This window comes from Chaetodon trifascialis, chromosome 3 (assembly GCF_039877785.1).
Source record: "Chaetodon trifascialis isolate fChaTrf1 chromosome 3, fChaTrf1.hap1, whole genome shotgun sequence".
Lineage (NCBI taxonomy): Eukaryota > Metazoa > Chordata > Actinopteri > Chaetodontiformes > Chaetodontidae > Chaetodon > Chaetodon trifascialis.
This window is the reverse complement of record NC_092058.1, coordinates 469,694-488,090: the sequence shown is the minus strand read 5'-3', so window position 1 is coordinate 488,090 and position 18,397 is coordinate 469,694. Positions and strand designations below refer to the sequence as shown.

Sequence of the window (18,397 nt, the reverse complement as noted above, 5' to 3'; positions counted from 1 at the left end):
ACAGCGAAGCTCTTTGGAGTGAAGGAAGAGGAGCTGCCTTCATCACTCACAGCCACCTCACCCTGACCCCACACCCAGCTCCATGGACCCCACCTTCATCTCCTCCTCACCTCCTTCTGCCTCGTCATGCTGAAACCATCTCCGTCCCTCCCTCCGTCCCTCCCTCCGTCCGTCCGTCTCTCTCTCTGATCCGGGGAGCCTTCAGTCTCTGTGTTACAGCTAATCACCCCCCCCCCCCGTCTCCCCTGTGGCGCCTCTCAATCCAACCTCTCTGTCTTGGTAGGTGGTGCACTGCGTATCCTGTGACTTCTGACCTCCACCTCCACAAACTGTCATGAGGACATGTTGGACTTTTAACTGTCCTGCACTCACCTGACAGCTGCAGGTAAGTCACTTCACAGATTCACATTCTGAATAAAAATGTGTAGATCTGATGAAAGATGACGACCTTTTGTCCAAACATGAGGTCCACGTGTCCGCCTGGTCTTTGGATGGAGACATTCAGCTGCTGAGAGGACACCTGTGTCCTTCACAGGAGGAATCCAGAGGGACTGACGTGAAAACATGGTGACATTTTCCAGAACAATCTGCTGTGACCTTATCAGTCCAGCAGCCATGACACTTCACACAGAGAGGCTCTGCTCCTCATCACTCCTCCATCCTCATCACTCCTCCATCACTCCCCCATCCTCCATCACTCCTCCATCACTCCATCACTCCTCCATCCTCATCACTCCTCCATCACTCCTCCATCACTCCTCCATCCTCATCACTCCTCCATCACTCCTCCATCACTCCTCCATCCTCATCACTCCTCCATCACTCCCCCATCCTCCATCACTCCTCCATCACTCCATCACTCCTCCATCCTCATCACTCCTCCATCACTCCATCACTCCTCCATCACTCCTCCATCCTCATCACTCCTCCATCCTCATCACTCCTCCATCCAGCATCACTCCTCCATCACTCCTCCATCCTCCGTCACTCCTCCATCACTCCTCCATCCTCATCACTCCTCCATCACTCCTCCATCCTCATCACTCCTCCATCACTCCTCCATCCAGCATCACTCCTCCATCCTCATCACTCCTCCATCACTCCTCCATCACTCCTCCATCCTCATCACTCCTCCATCCAGCATCACTCCTCCATCCTCATCACTCCTCCATCACTCCTCCATCACTCCTCCATCACTCCTCCATCCAGCATCACTCCTCCATCCTCATCACTCCTCCATCACTCCTCCATCACTCCTCCATCCTCCATCACTCCTCCATCACTCCTCCATCCAGCATCACTCCTCCATCACTCCTCCATCCTCCATCACTCTAGCCTGGTTTTATCCAAACGAAGAGAAAAGGACCAGGATAGATGAAGAGGACAACGACGAGACGAAATGAGACGAGGAGCAGCGTGAGTCACAGACATGTCAGCGACTGCGTCTTTGTCAACGTGTCTCGAGTCAACACGAGTCCATTGTTCCCTCTTAATTACAAACCAACAAAAGGGCAAATTATTTCTCATGAAGGCAAATTATTCATGGACACACGAGTGAAGCTCGGGGGAATAACTGTGGAAGACAAGACAAAGCTGCCAGAGGACAAAGCCGCCAGAGGACAAAGCCACTGACGGACAGCAGACAGTCCCAGTCTGAGCACGATGGACGACCGGCTGAAGACATCAGCTGACTGGAAGGTGGAGGTCAAAGTCAAATCCACCTGAAGCTTCAAGTGTCTCCTTTTAACCAGTGACTCTTCGCCGGTGCAGGTGCACCTATCAGCCCTCTGCCCCCCCCCCCCCCCACTGAAACAATTGATTTCTATTGTTTTTGCTGACTTAAAGAAAATCATCAGCTGAGAGTGCACACAATCACACCGGCCAATCAGAAAAGAGCTCTGACAGAGAGCCTGAGAGAGAGAGAGAGAGAGAGAGAGAGAGAGAGAGACAGAGAGAGACACAGAGAGACAGAGAGAGAGAGAGACAGAGAGAGAGAGAGAGAGAGAGAGACAGCGACAGAGAGACAGAGAGAGAGAGACAGAGACACAGAGAGACAGAGAGAGAGAGACAGAGTCACATAGAGAGAGAGAGAGAGAGAGAGAGAGAGAGAGAGAGAGAGAGAGAGAGACAGAGACAGAGACATAGAGACACAGAGAGACAGAGAGAGAGAGAGAGAGAGACAGAGACACAGAGAGACAGAGAGAGAGAGAGACAGAGAGAGAGAGAGAGAGAGAGAGAGAGACAGAGAGAGACAGAGAGAGAGAGAGAGAGAGAGAGAGACTGAAACAGAAATAGACAGAAAGTGAGTGAAGCAGTAAAAGGAGAAGAGGAGGAGGAGGAGGAGGAGGGTCTGAGATGGGCGGAGGATGCTGAGGAGAGCGAGGGGGAGGAGGATTAAACCAGAGTGGAGGAGAGGAAGAGAGGAGGAGCTGGGAAAGCACCAGAAGAGGCAGCTGAGAGCGAGCGCTGAACAGACGGGAGGCAGCAGCGACTGCAGCCGGCCGAGCTTCAATACTCACATCAGGAAGCAAGCAGCACGCGCACACACACACACACACACACACACACACACACACACATCTGGAGATGAGCATCACAACTTGGTCTGTGAATCTGTGCCGCGTCCTCCTCACTGTCCACCGCTGCATGTTTGTCTTCATGTGAAGCCTTTTGAAGCACGGCCACAAAGACAGAGATGGAAACCAATCAGGAAGCAGCACGAGGGAAAAGACGAGGAGCAGCTCAGATGAGAGAGAGGACGCCGCGAGTGTCTGCCGCTGCCCGTGACGAGTAGTGGAGTGGACAGGACGCTGACTGCTTTGAAAATCTGATCCGGGACCCGGGGCGGGCCGTGGGCGGCAGACAGCTGGAGCCCTGATTCACAAAAGCCGACTTGGTGTGAAAACAAAGACACGTTACGACCACGACGACGCTCCTGCAGCACGACAGGGAGGACGAGAGCCAATCAGCTGCTGCGGGAAACTTCGAGCCGCCAAGACGTCACGAGACGACAGGAAGTCAAAGTCATCAACACATCAACTCAGCAGATTGAGGAGAGGACGTGTGTGTGTGTGTGTGTGTGTGCTGGAGGACTGAGCGTCTCTGAACGCTCTGCACAGCTTCTTCACCCTGTTTCCTCCTCTGTTTCCACTTCCTGGACTTTGACTGCGCTCCATCACTGCGCTCCGTCACTGCGCTCCATCCGTCACTTTACACATTATTGCCAAAACACGTCCCTTTATCTCATCTTGAGCGCCCCGGAGCAGAAACTCAGAGCTGGATTTGTCTCCATCTGCTCACCTCCACCCTGCCCAACAGACGGAGGACAGAAGGAAGTGGTTTGTTTACACACCTCTCTTTTTCCTGTTTGCCCTCTGCAGATGGCGGCTGTGTTGGCAGGTGGATGCAGATGCAGTCGCCTCATTCAACATTAACCCGGTTTGACAAAATAAACAATGATGGCGGAGCACGAGCTGGAGGCGAGCGAGCATACGTTACGCTGACTCTCCTTCATGGCCTGCAGCTTCAGCAGCTTCCAGTGAAAACAGACTCTGAGTGAAGCACTGAAGCAGGAAGGTAAACACAAACAGGAAACGCTGTGTTTCAATATTCAGCATGTAAAGAGATCAGATGAAAAACTTGTATGTACGATCTCATGTTAGTTTGTCAGGAGTTCATTTATGTGTCGTGAAAATTCCATCAAAACGAGAAGAATCGCGGCCGTGAAGGATGTGAAAAACATCTAAAGTAACTGACATGTAAGCTGGATCACAAAGAGACGCCTGGGACAGATCTGATGTCCACAGCCTGCCGCTGCCGTCATGCCGTGTGTTGTTGCTAGCGGTGGTTTCCTGCAGGGTGGGGTGGCGCCAGCATCCCCGTCGTGGTGGTCTGTCGTCCTGTTGCTCGTTTGTCTAGAGCTCCCAGAGCCGAGCCCGGTCCAGGCTGCCATCTGCCTGTCTCAGGGCCCCTCCCGGGCAGGCAGCTGCCTCTGTGCCTCGGACATCCTCAGCTGCACGGCCATGGGACTGGAGCGGGTCCCTGGAGACATGCCCGTCTCGGCTGTCACTCTGGACCTCAGCCATAACGGGATTGAGCAGCTGGAGGGGGGCAGCTTTGAAGGACTTTATCGATTGGAGATATTAAGGTTGGCGCACAACAAGCTGACAACTATTCACCCGGGGGCATTTCAAAACACCTCTGGGACTCTGCTCCGACACCTGGACCTGTCGTCCAATCAGCTTCATGTTTTGGAGCAGCATTACTTCCTAGATTTGCCAGGATTGGAGGAACTGCTGCTGTTCAACAACCGCATTGTCCACGTGGAGAGCAGAGCTCTCGATGGACTGGGCAGCCTCCGCAAGGCCTACCTCAGTCATAACCGTCTCACTGACTTCCCCTTCTTTTCCATCCAAGAGCACAGCCACCCTCACCTGTCCATGCTGGACCTGTCCTCAAACCGGCTGCCCAAACTACCCCTGGAGGACATATCAAACTTACCCAGTTCAGTGAAGAGAGGTCTCTACCTTCACAACAACTCCCTGGTGTGTGAGTGCTCCATGTATGGACTGTTCCGGTACTGGGAGCAGAGAAACTTCACCTCAGTGACAGACTTCAGGCAGGAGCACACCTGTCTGGTCTACGGAAAGCAGAAAGGTACCGTGCGCTTCTTCAAGCATTCCCGCTACTTTGAAAAATGCAACCTGACTGCGACGAGCGGGCTGCTGACGGAGCAGGACAGCAGCGTTTCAGTGAAGGCGGGAACGGCGCTGCTGCTGCACTGTGTGACCACGCTCTCCGGACGGCACGTCACCTTTCTCTGGGTGTCACCGAATCAGGAGTATGTGGCACCGCCAGGAAACAACGGATCCTTAAAGATGTACACCAACGGCAGCTTGGAGATCGTGGCGGCAGGTGCGGATGATTCTGGCATCTACTGGTGTATGGCTCTGGACGAGCAGCAGCAGCGCAACGAAACCCGGGAGGTCAACGTGACCGTGGTGCTGCACCATGACAGCGAGCCGCATGAGTCCTTCAACACTGGATTCACCACCCTGCTGGGATGTGTGGTGAGCCTGGTGCTGGTCCTCATGTACCTCTACCTGACACCCTGCCGCTGCCCTCCCTGTCCTAAGGCCCCGGCCCATTCCACGGCCACCCTGAGCCAGGGGAACGAGGCTGGGGCAGCAAGCGCCCAATCCTCCATCCTCACCCCGACCCCGCCGGTGACCACCGAGGGCCCAGGCCGCAAGGTCAGTACCAACAAGCATGTGGTCTTTCTGGAGCCAATCAAAGAGCAGCAGAATGGCAGACTCAGGGCGGGGCAAGGACACTTGGGGCCAGGTTTACTTCTAGGGGCAGAGCAGCACTCAAAGTTCCACAGCCAGTCTCAGCAGAGGGCAGCGGAGACAGACTCCATCATGTCTGTCTTCTCAGACACTCCCATCATGTTGCCATAGCAATGGGACTAACAGACAGACGCAGACTGGCACTATCATCACCTCTCACTTCCTTCCTCCTGTTTCTCTGATTACCTCCTCACCATCCCCACCTCCCCCCACCCACCACTAGACCTGAGCACAGCAGTAACCTGAGCTAAGAGCTTTGAACAGGCAGACTTTCTCCTCATCAAACAGATCAAGTGCAATTCTAAGACATCGAAAACCGCTGAAAACCAAATTTATCTATTACTACGGTCATCGTTTGCCCAGGTCTGCCCACCACGCCCCACAGCCATGAACCGGTGCACTGTGACAGGATGAGCTCCAACAGAGCCACAGGGTAGGGACGGAGCTTACGGAGAGGACAGAGGAAAAGAAGACAGACGAATAGGGAGGACAGTACGAGTCCAAACCTGTCAGCATTAAAACACACCAAAAATAGCAAGAACTCGAGAGAAGCTGCAAATACTGCCTCAAAGTCTGAGCCAGGAAGGTGTTTGAGATGAAGTTCAAAGACAGTGAGTGAGGAAGACGTCTCAGAGGACGTCTTCACTGCGAGCACGGACTACTGCTCAGAGCGCACAGGGCTGTCCCTTTAAGCACGGCTTGTACCTTTAATGAATATTTGTCTTCTTGTGTCACACGGACAGAAAGACGTTTGTTGGAGCTGATTAAACAAAGTGCGTCGTCTCGTTCTGTCACAGCGTGAAGACGAGACGACGAGCTGAGAGTAAAAATAGACACTGTGTTAGGACAGGCTTTGATTCTGAGCTCCTGCCCTGCTCCCCCCTCCTCCCCCCCCCCCCCCCCCTTTCCTCCTCCTTCCCCCCCCCCTTCCCTCCACCCCTCCTCCTTCTCCTCCTCTTCCCTCCAACCCTCCTCCTTCTCCTCCTCTTCCCTCCAACCCTCCTCCTTCTCCTCCTCCTTCCTCCTCCCCCGGCTCCCCCTCCCCCTGCTCCTCCTCCTTTATGATTACTGTCATGTTCAGAGGAGTTGAGACAAAATGAAATGATGACTGACTGAATGAAGACGCTGTGAGTCTTTGTACTCTTCTTCATACTTTTCTTCGTACTCTTCTTCATATTCTTCTTCATACTCTTCTTCGTACTTTTCTTCGTACTCTTCTTCATAATTTTCTTCGTACTCTTCTTCATATTCTTCTTTGTATTCTTCTTCATACTTTTCTTCGTACTTTTCTTCGTACTCTTCTTCATATTCTTCTTCATACTTTTCTTCGTACTCTTCTTCATACTTTTCTTCGTACTCTTCTTCGTACTTTTCTTCGTACTCTTCTTCATATTCTTCTTCATACTCTTCTTCGTACTTTTCTTCGTACTCTTCTTCATAATTTTCTTCGTACTCTTCTTCATATTCTTCTTTGTATTCTTCTTCATACTTTTCTTCGTACTTTTCTTCGTACTTTTCTTCGTACTCTTCTTCATATTCTTCTTCATACTCTTCTTCGTACTCTTCTTCGTACTCTTCTTCATACTTTTCTTCGTACTCTTCTTCATACTCTTCTTCGTACTCTTCTTCGTACTTTTCTTCATACTTTTCTTCGTACTCTTCTTCATACTTTTCTTCGTACTCTTCTTCGTACTCTTCTTTGCTGACCTTTCTTTTCGAACCTTTAATCGATCATTTCTTATTCACTCTGAGACAATAAATGTGACAACGACTGATGAGGACGTGTCTTTGTGTGGACGATCTACAGCACAGTCAGGGCAGACGTGTTTGTTTTTAATGGTCTTCACTGAATTCACTGCATCTCCTGTCCTCACACTGCTGTCTCCTGTCCACCTGTCCTCTGTGTGTTAATAAACCTCTGCATCTGGACCGTCCACCTCGATGTCTGCCTCCTTATTGTTACTGACACACTTAAGTTGGTTGGTGTGTGTGTGTGTGTGTGTGCATGCATCCCAACAGCCACTACCTTTACTGTCCAGACTGGACAAATGTCCACACGTTTAACAGCTGGACCATAAGTTCTTCATGAAGCTCACAGTGAAGACACTGAGTTCACTGTAAAGGGACAGAGGTCACAGAGCAGCAGCTCAGGACACGTTTAAGGTCTGTTTCTCTGTCTTATTACACACTTAGTATCGTGATGGATGAAGGTGCATGAAACACAAACAAACAATAACAACAACACGAGACACTGTCTGATTCTACTAAACCAACATTCACGTTGTCTGAAACCAAATTCATCAAGATAAAGAGACAAACTTCAAAATAAAGTTAGCGATGAGAGCAGGGAGAGACAAAGAGGACGAACCCCACACGTCCCACGTCTTTCAGTCATTCAGACGTGTTTCTCTGCCAAGACATCAACTCATTTTCATTTTTAAAAAGTTCATCTGTGACCTCCCAAACCTCCTGAACCGTGTGCGAGGAGCAACAAGAAAGTTTCTACAACAAATGCACAGAAATAAGAAGAAGAATCTGAGTTATCAGAGTGGAGGAGGGAGGTCAGAGAGGGAGGAGGAGCAGGAGGTACGGGAGGGGAGCAGAAGAGGAGGAGGAGAGGAGCAGGAGGTACGGGAGGGGAGCAGAAGAGGAGGAGGAGAGGAGCAGGAGGTACGGGAGGGGAGCAGAAGAGGAGGAGGAGAGGAGCAGGAGGTACGGGAGGGAAGCAGGAGAGGAGGAGGAGGGGAGCAGAAGAGGAGGAGGAGGTATGGGAGGGGAGGCACGGGAGAGGAGGAGGAGGGGAGCAGGAGGTACGGGAGGGAAGCAGGAGAGGAGGAGGAGGGGAGCAGAAGAGGAGGAGGAGGTATGGGAGGGGAGGCACGGGAGAGGAGCAGAAGAGGAGGAAGAGGTATGGGAGGGGAGCAGGAAAAAAAAATCAACCCGAAACAAAGATGAGAACACAAACAGTGATCTCCCTAAACACAACACACACACACACACACACACACACACACACACACACACACACACACACACACACACACACACACACACACACACACACACACACACAGAAACACACACACACAGAAAAAAGAAAAACACACACACATACATACACAAAAACACACACACAGAAACACACAAACAGAAACGCACACGCACACACAGTGACGGGTCATTCATCTGCTCTCTGTTCATTTCCTGTTGCCTTCATTCTGTTATTCAACATCACAAAGATCCTCTGCAGCCATAAATTACAGCTCATCACGCAGAGCCTGTGTTTGCACACGAGGAAGAGGAGGAGGAAGAGGAAGAGGAAGTCACACAGCCCACACGGCCATGATGCGAGGGGATGAGATTTTAAAGAGAGGCTCTTCACACACATCAGTCACATGATTTGCTGCAAACACAGAGGATTACACCTGTGAACCGGTCTGACCACCATCCACCTGCACATTAAAGGTAACGTGTCAGCTAAACGGACAGGTGTGTGCAGGTGTGTCATGTGACACGCTCCTCATGCAGGTGATTGGACTGCTTCAAAACGCCTAAAAAACAGGCCTGATTGCTGCAATTTGTGCTCAAATCACTTAAATTAAACTGAGATCCAGCAATCTGTCCGTCCATGAGGACGCTGCTAACATGAGCTGCTAATGCCAGCTGCTAACAGGAGCTGCTAACACCAGCTGCTAACAGGAGCTGCTAATGCCAGCTGCTAACAGGAGCTGCTAACACCAGCTGCTAACGGGAGCTGCTAACAGGAGCTGCTAATGCCAGCTGCTAACAGGAGCTGCTAATGCCAGCTGCTAACAGGAGCTGCTAACAGGAGCTGCTAACAGCAGCTGCTAACGCCAGCTGCTAACAGGAGCTGCTAACTCCAGCTGCTAACGCAAGCTGCTAACGGGAGCTGCTAATGCCAGCTGCTAACGCCAGCTGCTAACAGGAGCTGCTAACTCCAGCTGCTAACGCCAGCTGCTAACGGGAGCTGCTAATGCCAGCTGCTAACGCCAGCTGCTAACAGGAGCTGCTAACTCCAGCTGCTAACGCCAGCTGCTAACGGGAGTTGTTCAGCTAAATGTAAACAAATATACAAGCCAGCTCTTGGATACCTCACTGAATCCATGGTAACATTACACTTCCTGTTTATACACCCAAAGGCATCATGGGAAGTACAGCTGGATCGTGTGACTCTCCCACATATAGAGGCAAGACGAAGGCGAGTAAATGCATTACATGACCGTTCTTCTTTCTTAAGCCTCACGTGGTTCTGAGGTTCCTGAACTGTTCATTTGCGTTTCTCTTAATGTGTGTTTGGTGCTGAAAAGCTGAGACACTGATTCAGAGAGACGATCCGTCCAAACTGTTTGAGCTTCACGGGGAAACAAGTAGCAGCTATCAGACATCACTGACCTCCATCTCTGCTAAACCAGTCAGGAAGGTGACTGATGATCATCACCAGTCAGCTGTTTCAGGATGTTGGGCGAGCTGACGAACCGAGAACCAGACTGGACCGGACGGTTCCTCAGAGGAACCGGTCCACAGGAACGTCTCACTGCACTGAGAATGTGAACAGACACGTGATGCTGTTTGGGTATAACAGAGCACATGTTCATGAAAAGTGACAGAAATAGAAGAAAGAGCTTTCTCGTTTGTCTCTGTTCTGTCCAACAGTCCGACAGTCTGACGTCTCAGCAGCTCAAAGGGTTAATGGACGGGGAAGTGAGGGCTGATCTCACTCTGATGCACTTACATGAAATGGAGGGCAGAGCAGCCATCAAACATTCATGAGGTCTTCCCTCGTGTTCGGCTTTCGCTTCAGAACAAGTCAACACCTGATTCAAAAGCGGTTGGACAGTAAACATCTGATCAAAGGAGACGAGACGTCAAAGGAGACGCTTTCTGTTTCTGGATGAACAGAAGAAAGAGCGCCCGGTATTCTTACCCTTCTCTTCTTCAAACCTTATCAAAGACTGAGCGCCGAGGGCCGGTCTTAAACTGGTTTCCAGGTCCAGACTGGTCAGAACCACCATCGTTCCTTCAACAGTTGGAGCATCCGAACGTCACTTGAACGTTGGTTAAATGTCCTTCTGTTAAATGTTCTGTCCGCTGATGATGGCGTGCGTCTTCGTTCCTGTTGTGTTTGTGACGACGCTGAACCTGCTGTGACAGCAGGCTAACTGAGGCTACGCTACACAACAGGAGAACACTAGAACCACAGCAAGGCTCTGTCAAGAACGGGGCCGTGTCAAACAGCCACTGGCGGCAAACTGAAGGCCGTCTTTAATGACACCTGTGAGCCTTGCCGCCTCGGAGCAAGAGTGAAATGCTTTGGCGTTGCAGAAAATCAACAAACAACAGTTGACGTTTCGGCGGGTCGCGAACACAACGAGCTGCTCATGAGCCCAAAGAACAAATGTCGTTTGGCTGTTTGTTCTGTCTTCGGCTTTCTTCACTGCATGTTTCGTCTTGCAAACAGAGACGGACATGCGTCGACGTGGTCACAGTCCTGACGGACATTTGTCCACAGCCGACCGCCTGAAGCATGACGGAGGCTCCACTGTGTGTTTCACACCAACACATGCAGACGCCCACTCACACATCTCAAAGCCTGAAATTCAAAGTGTGCCAGGACACCGAGCGACCTTTTGTATGAGCGAGAGGCATCAACCAGCTGATCAGAGTCCAGCCAGAAAAGACTTCAGAGCTGATGTCTACATCGACTGAGCGGCTGAAAAGAAGCTGGGCCAGAGGACATATTCACAGGTTGATGCTGCTGAGGTCCTGTGTGGATTTTCTTCTCAAACCTCAGATAACTGTGTCGACGCTGGACATGATGCTAACGAGACCACATCAACACTTCAGCTGTTGGTCGACTCGAGCGTTAAGAAGGCCGAGGTCAGAAAATGAGACAAAAGCAACAAAAACGGAAAGACTGAGGAAGACAGTGCGTTTGAGTGTTTGTGCTGAGCTTCAGCAGCTTAAAACAGAATCAGACAGGGAGGAACAAACATTAAGGAAGGGTTAGCGCACATGAAAACCAGAGTGAAACGTGGAAAAGGACACGTTTGGTCTGAATGAAGACATAGCAGCAGAGTGCTGGCAAAGCTGAGCAGACGAAGAGAAGACGAGTACGTTCACTTAAAGGAGGTCCAGGATAAGCAGACCTCGAACAGTTCGTTTAATGGAGAGAGTCACATGGTCTTGATGACCCTGCAGCCTCCTGGTTTCAGAGCTACCTCGAGGATTCAGACCGGCGTACCTCAGGGGTCCGTTCTCGGGCCAATGCTCTTCTCACTACATTAACGAGATCCATTCAACGGTAAAATACTCTAAACATCGTTGTTACACAGATGAACAAATGAATCTGGAGGCTGGTTCAGGCGTTCACTCTGACAGTGGAAGCACAGACATTAGTACTGATCGCCGCCAACAGATGAAGGTCGTCCTTCAATCGTCTGAAACCAGTTAACAGTAAAATACACACAGTCAGCCAACAATGGACCGAGTCCACAGTCCTGTCAGGGCGGCGGTGTGGTGACATCACACCTGGACTGACAGCTGGACACATTCATGCTGTCATAAGTCAACAGCTCCTGACTTTGAACTGCAGCAAAGCTTTGCATTTCAGGCTTGTGGCCAAAACACGACTTGGTACAAGTGAGCAGTGATTGAAGGAGTCCTGAGCCCATGAAGCACCGAGCTTAATACACACCGCAGGACGGAGACGCTGTTTATACGACTGAACCTCAACAAACTGTTTCAGCCTCCATTAAGAAGGAATCGCCATCCCGTCTCTCCACTAAAACATCTCTCACCAATTATTCATGAAAACCACACAGTAAATAAAAGACCGCAGGAGAAATCTGCCTCTGACGGCACCAACAAACTACTGACGAGAAGGTACCACTTTGGTGTCAACAGTTAAATCATTTATGATCCTAACAGATGTGAAACCAGTTAGAGACACGAGACACAAGACACTGAGCGTCCACATGTCATCTGTGTCATGTCTAAACATAGTTAGAAATAATGCTGCCACTGATTGGGTCTAAAACAAAGTCTGATCCACTTCTCTTCAACAGAAAGGGCTGCAGCTCCAAGCAGCTGCTCACGTCCAGTCCAGCAGACAGCAGTCTTCAGTCCAACTGCTTATAAAGGTCCAGAAAACTGGAAAACAAACACTCTTCATCAATCGTTCAGTCTGTCACACCTGATCAACACTGATCACATTCTGTTTCAGGGGCGTTAAAACACACACACACACACACACACACACACACACACACACACACACACACACACACACACACACACACACACACACACACACACACACACACACACACACACACACACACACTGCCCACTTCCACCAATGCACTGAATTTACACTCGAACAAATGTGAAGGTTGCATTAGCATATGTTAGCATTAGCATTAGCCTTTAGACAGCTAGCTAAACAGGTGGGTGGGATGTAGGGAAGTGTTTTTATCAAACCTTTCAGTTTGTATTGTTTGTTTTGTTGCTGTTTCCTGCTTGAAAAAGTGACGCTTGCTGCTTTCCTTTGTCTAATATATAAATATATATTTTATTTTATTTATTTTGTATTTTTATGTCTTTGGGCTGACGGTGGAATAGAACAACTTCTGTGAATACATTATCTTTCATGTGGCTAAATATGACTTTCATTATTATATATTATTATTTTCCATGATTTTCTGACATGAATCCATTGATCAGCAGATCAATCAATGATGAACAGAAACTCTATACATCTGTACAATGTTTAGGAAGCGTTTGCTAAATTTGTCTTTCTGAGGAAGTCAAAGAAATAAAGAAAGGAACCAGCAGCTGAAATGAAAGCAGGACTGAAGAATCATTACTTCATTTCCAGTGACTCCAGGTCCTGCAGGCTGCACTCCATCAAACAAATGTCCAGTCGCTCAACAAATGAATCACATGGAGAGTATTAATGACAGTCGATGCGATCGCAGCCCAGCGCTCATTTATTTAGCATGTTAGCTGTTTCTGGCTCCATCTGTGAACGCGCCGCAGAGCCAAGTGACTACTGCTGTTGTGCCAAAGACTGTCCAGCGTGTCCATCTATCCGCCATCTGAAGGCGTTTATTCCAGCACAGCAGAGCATCAGCTGCTATGATTTTAGCCTGTAGACAGATTTAATGTAATGAATCAACCAACACGTTAAAGCGAACACGACGACGTGGACAGCAGTGTTAGAGGTGAGTGTGTTGGTGTCTCTGCTAGAGAATCTGCAGCTTCGTTCGTCTTTTCAGAGCTTCAAAGAGACGTTCAGCTCAACGTTTATCTGTCGGACAGACTTCTCTCTTCCTGTTTGCTCTCACGGCGTCACTTTCACAATAACAGCTGTAAAAATCCTCAGTTCACTTCCTGCTGAGCAGCAAACAGCAGACAGACTGATCAGAGACCAGCTGGTGGACATTTAGCATTTAGCAGCTACAGAGCAGATATGTCCCTCAGGAGGTGGAGGAGACCAAACACAGAGCTAAAAGAGACGAAGACTGGACTGACATCTATCATTTAATCATTTTAGTCATTGTTCAGGCAGCTTCTCAGGAGTGTCCTGGTGTCCAACACCACAGTAAACTACAGGGGCCTCATTTATAACACATTACGTAGAATCCACACTAAAAGTGTGCGTACGCCCAAAAGCTGGAAATGGCGTACGTCAAAAAAATATTCGGATTTACAACACCGTGCGTACTCACACCTGCACGCAATTTTCCCTTTATAAATCACACTCCACCTGGAAGATTGCGCAGGTGTATTCACCTCACATCCCGCCCCCGACAGACCCACATTTTACCATGAAGGGTCAATGCAAAGTACCTCATGAATGTCTTTGCAGATAAATATGCCTGCTGATCAATGGCATTTACATTCGATCATGGCAGAGAAAAGGAAAAGAAATTTTACGGAGACTGAAATCGAGGTGCTTGTGGGTGAGGTGGAGGCCAGAAAGGATATTTTGTTTGGTGGCCACAGTAGTGGCGTCACGAAAAAAAAAAAAAAAAAAAGAGTGGCAGCACGTCGTCACCGCAGTGAATAGTTCCAGTGCTACAGAGCGATCAGAGGCAGAAATGAAAAAGAAGTGGTCGGATGTGAAGGTGGAGGCCAAGAAGAAAGTGGCATGACACTGTCGAAGCGCATCTGCCACTGGTGGGGGCAAGGGCGCACCCGAGCCCCCACCGCTGGACACCAAGATAGCCTCGATCCTTGGTACGGGTTCCGGCGGGTGGGTCTATCTGACACTGGGCCCAGTTCAGCACACAGATCCAAGAGCACCGCTCGAGGGAATCTAAACCGGCTCATTAGCCAGTCATCATCATGGACCAGGAAATCTCCGTGGTCCCTAAAACTCTCCATCCTCATCCTACCATTTGCGTGATCTTCCAGCAGTGCCAGCGCATCCATTGTGCAGCATCACGCACGAGTGTCACCGCACTGTTTATATGCTTACTCAGCAAACTGCATGATTGTTACACACCTTGTCAGATTTAACACTAATCCATCAGTGCCATCCACCGCTCTGTATCATCTGAAGATGGAAGTATGATATATGAACACTGAGCATACAGCAGTAGGCCTCACTAAAGGAACACATCTCTAACACTGCAGACTTGGCTGTTTATGATTACGGTCTATAAGTCTGATATGTGATGACATTAAATGTATGAGATCAATTTGGCTTCAATTCACCACCTCACCGTCTGCACCGCCAGTTCCTCGTCTCCAAAATGTTCGTACGCAAGCATCAAAGATGGCGTACCGGTGCGCACATCCTCACGCTAAGTTTACTTTTATAAATCGCAACCTTTGCGTAGGAAGTTGCGTACGTAACTTTCAAGCCCCGTTTTGTGCGTAAGCAAATTTTCTAAATGAGGCCCCAGGTCTTTGGCTTGTGGACAGCTGCTCAGACGTCTCCAGACCAGTCGACTGAGACAGCGTTCACATTTGTCCACGTGTGCAGCTCACAGGACAAATAAATGAGAGTCGTGCCTGAGGACAGCGTCGCCTGCTGTGAATGTCTTCAGTACTTCCTGTTTCACTTCAACTGTCTAACTTGATAAGAATGTGTCACTCACTCTGTCTCTTCCTCCTCCTCCTCCTCCTCCTCCTCCTCCTCCTCCCTGTCCTCTCACCACATCCACTTTGTTTCATACTCCTCATCAAACTGAGCCTCCCTCTCCTCCACCTCCTCCTCTGTGATCTTTCCCTCCCTCAGATCTATCCATCAAACCTCTACTCTCTGCTTCAGCCCTGAGAGCCTCCACCTGTGAGCCTCCACCTGAACCAGCTGTCACTCCGCCTGACTCTGCACCCTCTGACCTGCTCCTTCCTCCTGTCCTCCTCCTCCTCCTCCTCCCGTCTTCTCTCCATCTTGCTTTCCTCAGAACTTCCTCTTCAGTCTGACCATCGGCGTCTCCCACCTTCCAGTCTGTCGTTTCCACGGTAACAGAAGACCACCAGGAAGGCAGGAAATCTGCTTCAGCACCAGCAAAGACACACACACTCACACACACTCACACTGAACTGTCTGTAGCCAATCAAACGACGGTGTGAGTCACCTGGAGGACTTCTGGTTGTCCTCTTTCACGCTCATATTTGGCTGATATAAAAACAGTCGATTCGTTGGCCAATAGTTTCACATTTTAAACAGGAACATGTGACATAAATAAACGATCCACCAGACATTTACTGTCACTGATTGGCCGACTTGTAGCTGATGCTCAAACAGTATATCTGCTGTAAGCTAACGCAGGCTAAGCTAACCTCCTGTGGCAAGTCTGTTCACTGAAGAGTCACACCTGCAGATGACCTCAGTAACAACTTCCTGTGGCCAAGCCGCTGACTTCCTGTTGACGCACGCATGCACACACACGCACGCACGCACGCACGCACGCACGCACGCACGCACGCACGCACGCACGCACTTGTCACAATGTGACAAACCATTCAAGCTCACAGCTCGTCTGGACCTTCATCAAGTTACTGCACCGAACGACCAAAGAAGAAGAAGGAGAGTCATTTTACAGCCCAACGTGAACAAAACACACACGCAGAAACACACACAGAAACACTACACAAACCAGTGAGTGAATGAATGAATGTGTGGACTCATTAAAGAATGAATTCATCTCAGAATGAATGCATGAAGTGGATTAGCTGTAGGCTTGAAAGTCTGAAGATGATGAAGAACAGATTAATCTGAAGCCCTCACCTGAGCTCCAGGTTACAGGTGATCCTTCAGCATCTCGTCAGTTCAGACACTGAGCACACTGTCAAGACGCTAGCAAGAGGCTCACCGCTGTAGTTCAGCTGGTAGCATGCTAACATTGGCTAACCAGTGCTAAACAAAGAGTAGATAGAGATGATTTACACGATGAGCGTTAACGACTGCAGGAACGAGGGACAGCTCGACGGACCGCAAATCATGTGATCACAGCATTTGGTCACAGCTGACTCGACCGTGGAGACGCGAAACCTGCCTCAGTCTGAATGTACCTGCACTGCTGTGATGTCATTAAAGGTGTTGAGAAGGTCACTTTGTGTCACGACTCGTTCTTCTAACACGAGACTTGAAGCTGCAGGCGAGCGTCTCTAACACTGAAATCAAATAAGGAAGACAGAAATAATGAAACGACCTTCAGACTCACACAGAAACAGTCATACGCTGCTGTTGCTATGGCGACAGGCATGTTAGTCACAGCATGCAGAAGTGTCATCCTGCAGCTGGAACCCCTGTTTGAACCAGAGGAGCTCAGGACAAGTCAGCATGGCTTCAGCTGACTCAGGATCAGATCTGCATCAAACAGGCTGACACGTTACCATGACGCCTGAAGTGAGACGTCCACCCTGACCCTTTGACGTCACGCTGTCATCGCCATAGAGACGTGTCCTCTTGGACTGCTCAGATATTTGTTCACGTTTATTGGCACTTTTCTCAGTACTTCCTCTGCAGGTCTGAACACTGTGACTGTCCAACATGTCTCCAAGTCCCAAATGAAGACATACTGTGAGTAGCATGTCTCTGTCGGAGCGAGGACGAGGCACCGTGCCGACCGTGGAGGGAAACATCCCTGAAAACACTGACCCTCCCAGACTGAGCGGGACACGCAGTGAAAGACAATCCTCCAGCTGAGAGGATGAGCAGCCATCGCACAGAGCAATAAGATCACAGCAGGCCGAGCTGAACGTCCCCCGAGTCCAGGCCTCTCATGGTCCAGAGCTGCTAAGCTAATTAGCCTCGGTCTCAATCTAATCTGCGGATGGCTGCGAGCTGCTCCTGATGTCTTTCGGCCCGAGGTAATGGACAATAATTAGCACCATTGATTTTCTACAATGTGGCGGGGGCAGAGGGCTGATAATAGTCCTGATGTGAACGGGGGGGGGGGGGGACACAATGGACAGATGAAATCTACTGCACATCACCATTCAGGGCCATCAGTGACGGCAAGGAGGAGGGAGGAGGAGGAGGAGGAGGAGGAGAGAGGAGGAGGAGGAGGAGGAGGAGAGAGGAGGAGGAGAGAGGAGGAGGAGGGAGGAGGAGGAGGGAGGAGGAGGGAGGAGGAGGAGGAGGAGGAGGAGGAGAGAGGAGGAGGAGGTGATGAAGCAACTGAGAGATTTAAAGCAACAAAGTCAAAAAGGCCTCAGACAGACGAGGACAGGAGGAGACACAGATGGAGCTGAAGGTGGAGGTGAGTGAGCCTCCATCACTGTGGTGGAGCTCCACATGGACCTCTGTCCATCACTGACGGACGTCAAGACAAACCTACAGAAGGTGTTTAACAGTGAAATGAATGTTAGTCTTCATCCGCCGCTGAAAATAGTCCCTGACAAACGCTCCAGTGAGGACACGACGCCTTCAAGACACAGACAGGAAGTCAGACAGAGACCAGCTCACACACTGATGGTTTGGATCTGCCTGCCACAGACAGACAGACAGACAGACAGACAGACAGACAGACAGACAGACAGACAGACTGCAGGTGTCTGCAGGTGTCTGT

The 18,397-nt window shown here is 49.9% G+C and overlaps 2 protein-coding genes across 2 annotated transcripts in view; one reads left to right on the top strand and one right to left on the bottom strand.

The window, feature by feature from the left end:
• The window catches only part of LOC139329507 (E3 ubiquitin-protein ligase RNF123), a 79,770-nt gene that overhangs the window by 21,230 nt on the left and 40,143 nt on the right, over positions 1-18,397 (bottom strand). The gene's annotated exons all lie outside the window — the stretch shown is intronic.
• On the top strand, positions 3,738-5,514 carry amigo3 (adhesion molecule with Ig-like domain 3). The gene has a single exon (XM_070959327.1). The coding sequence runs from the start codon at positions 3,822-3,824 to the stop codon at positions 5,457-5,459; it is 1,638 nt and encodes a 545-aa protein (XP_070815428.1). The 5' UTR covers positions 3,738-3,821; the 3' UTR covers positions 5,460-5,514.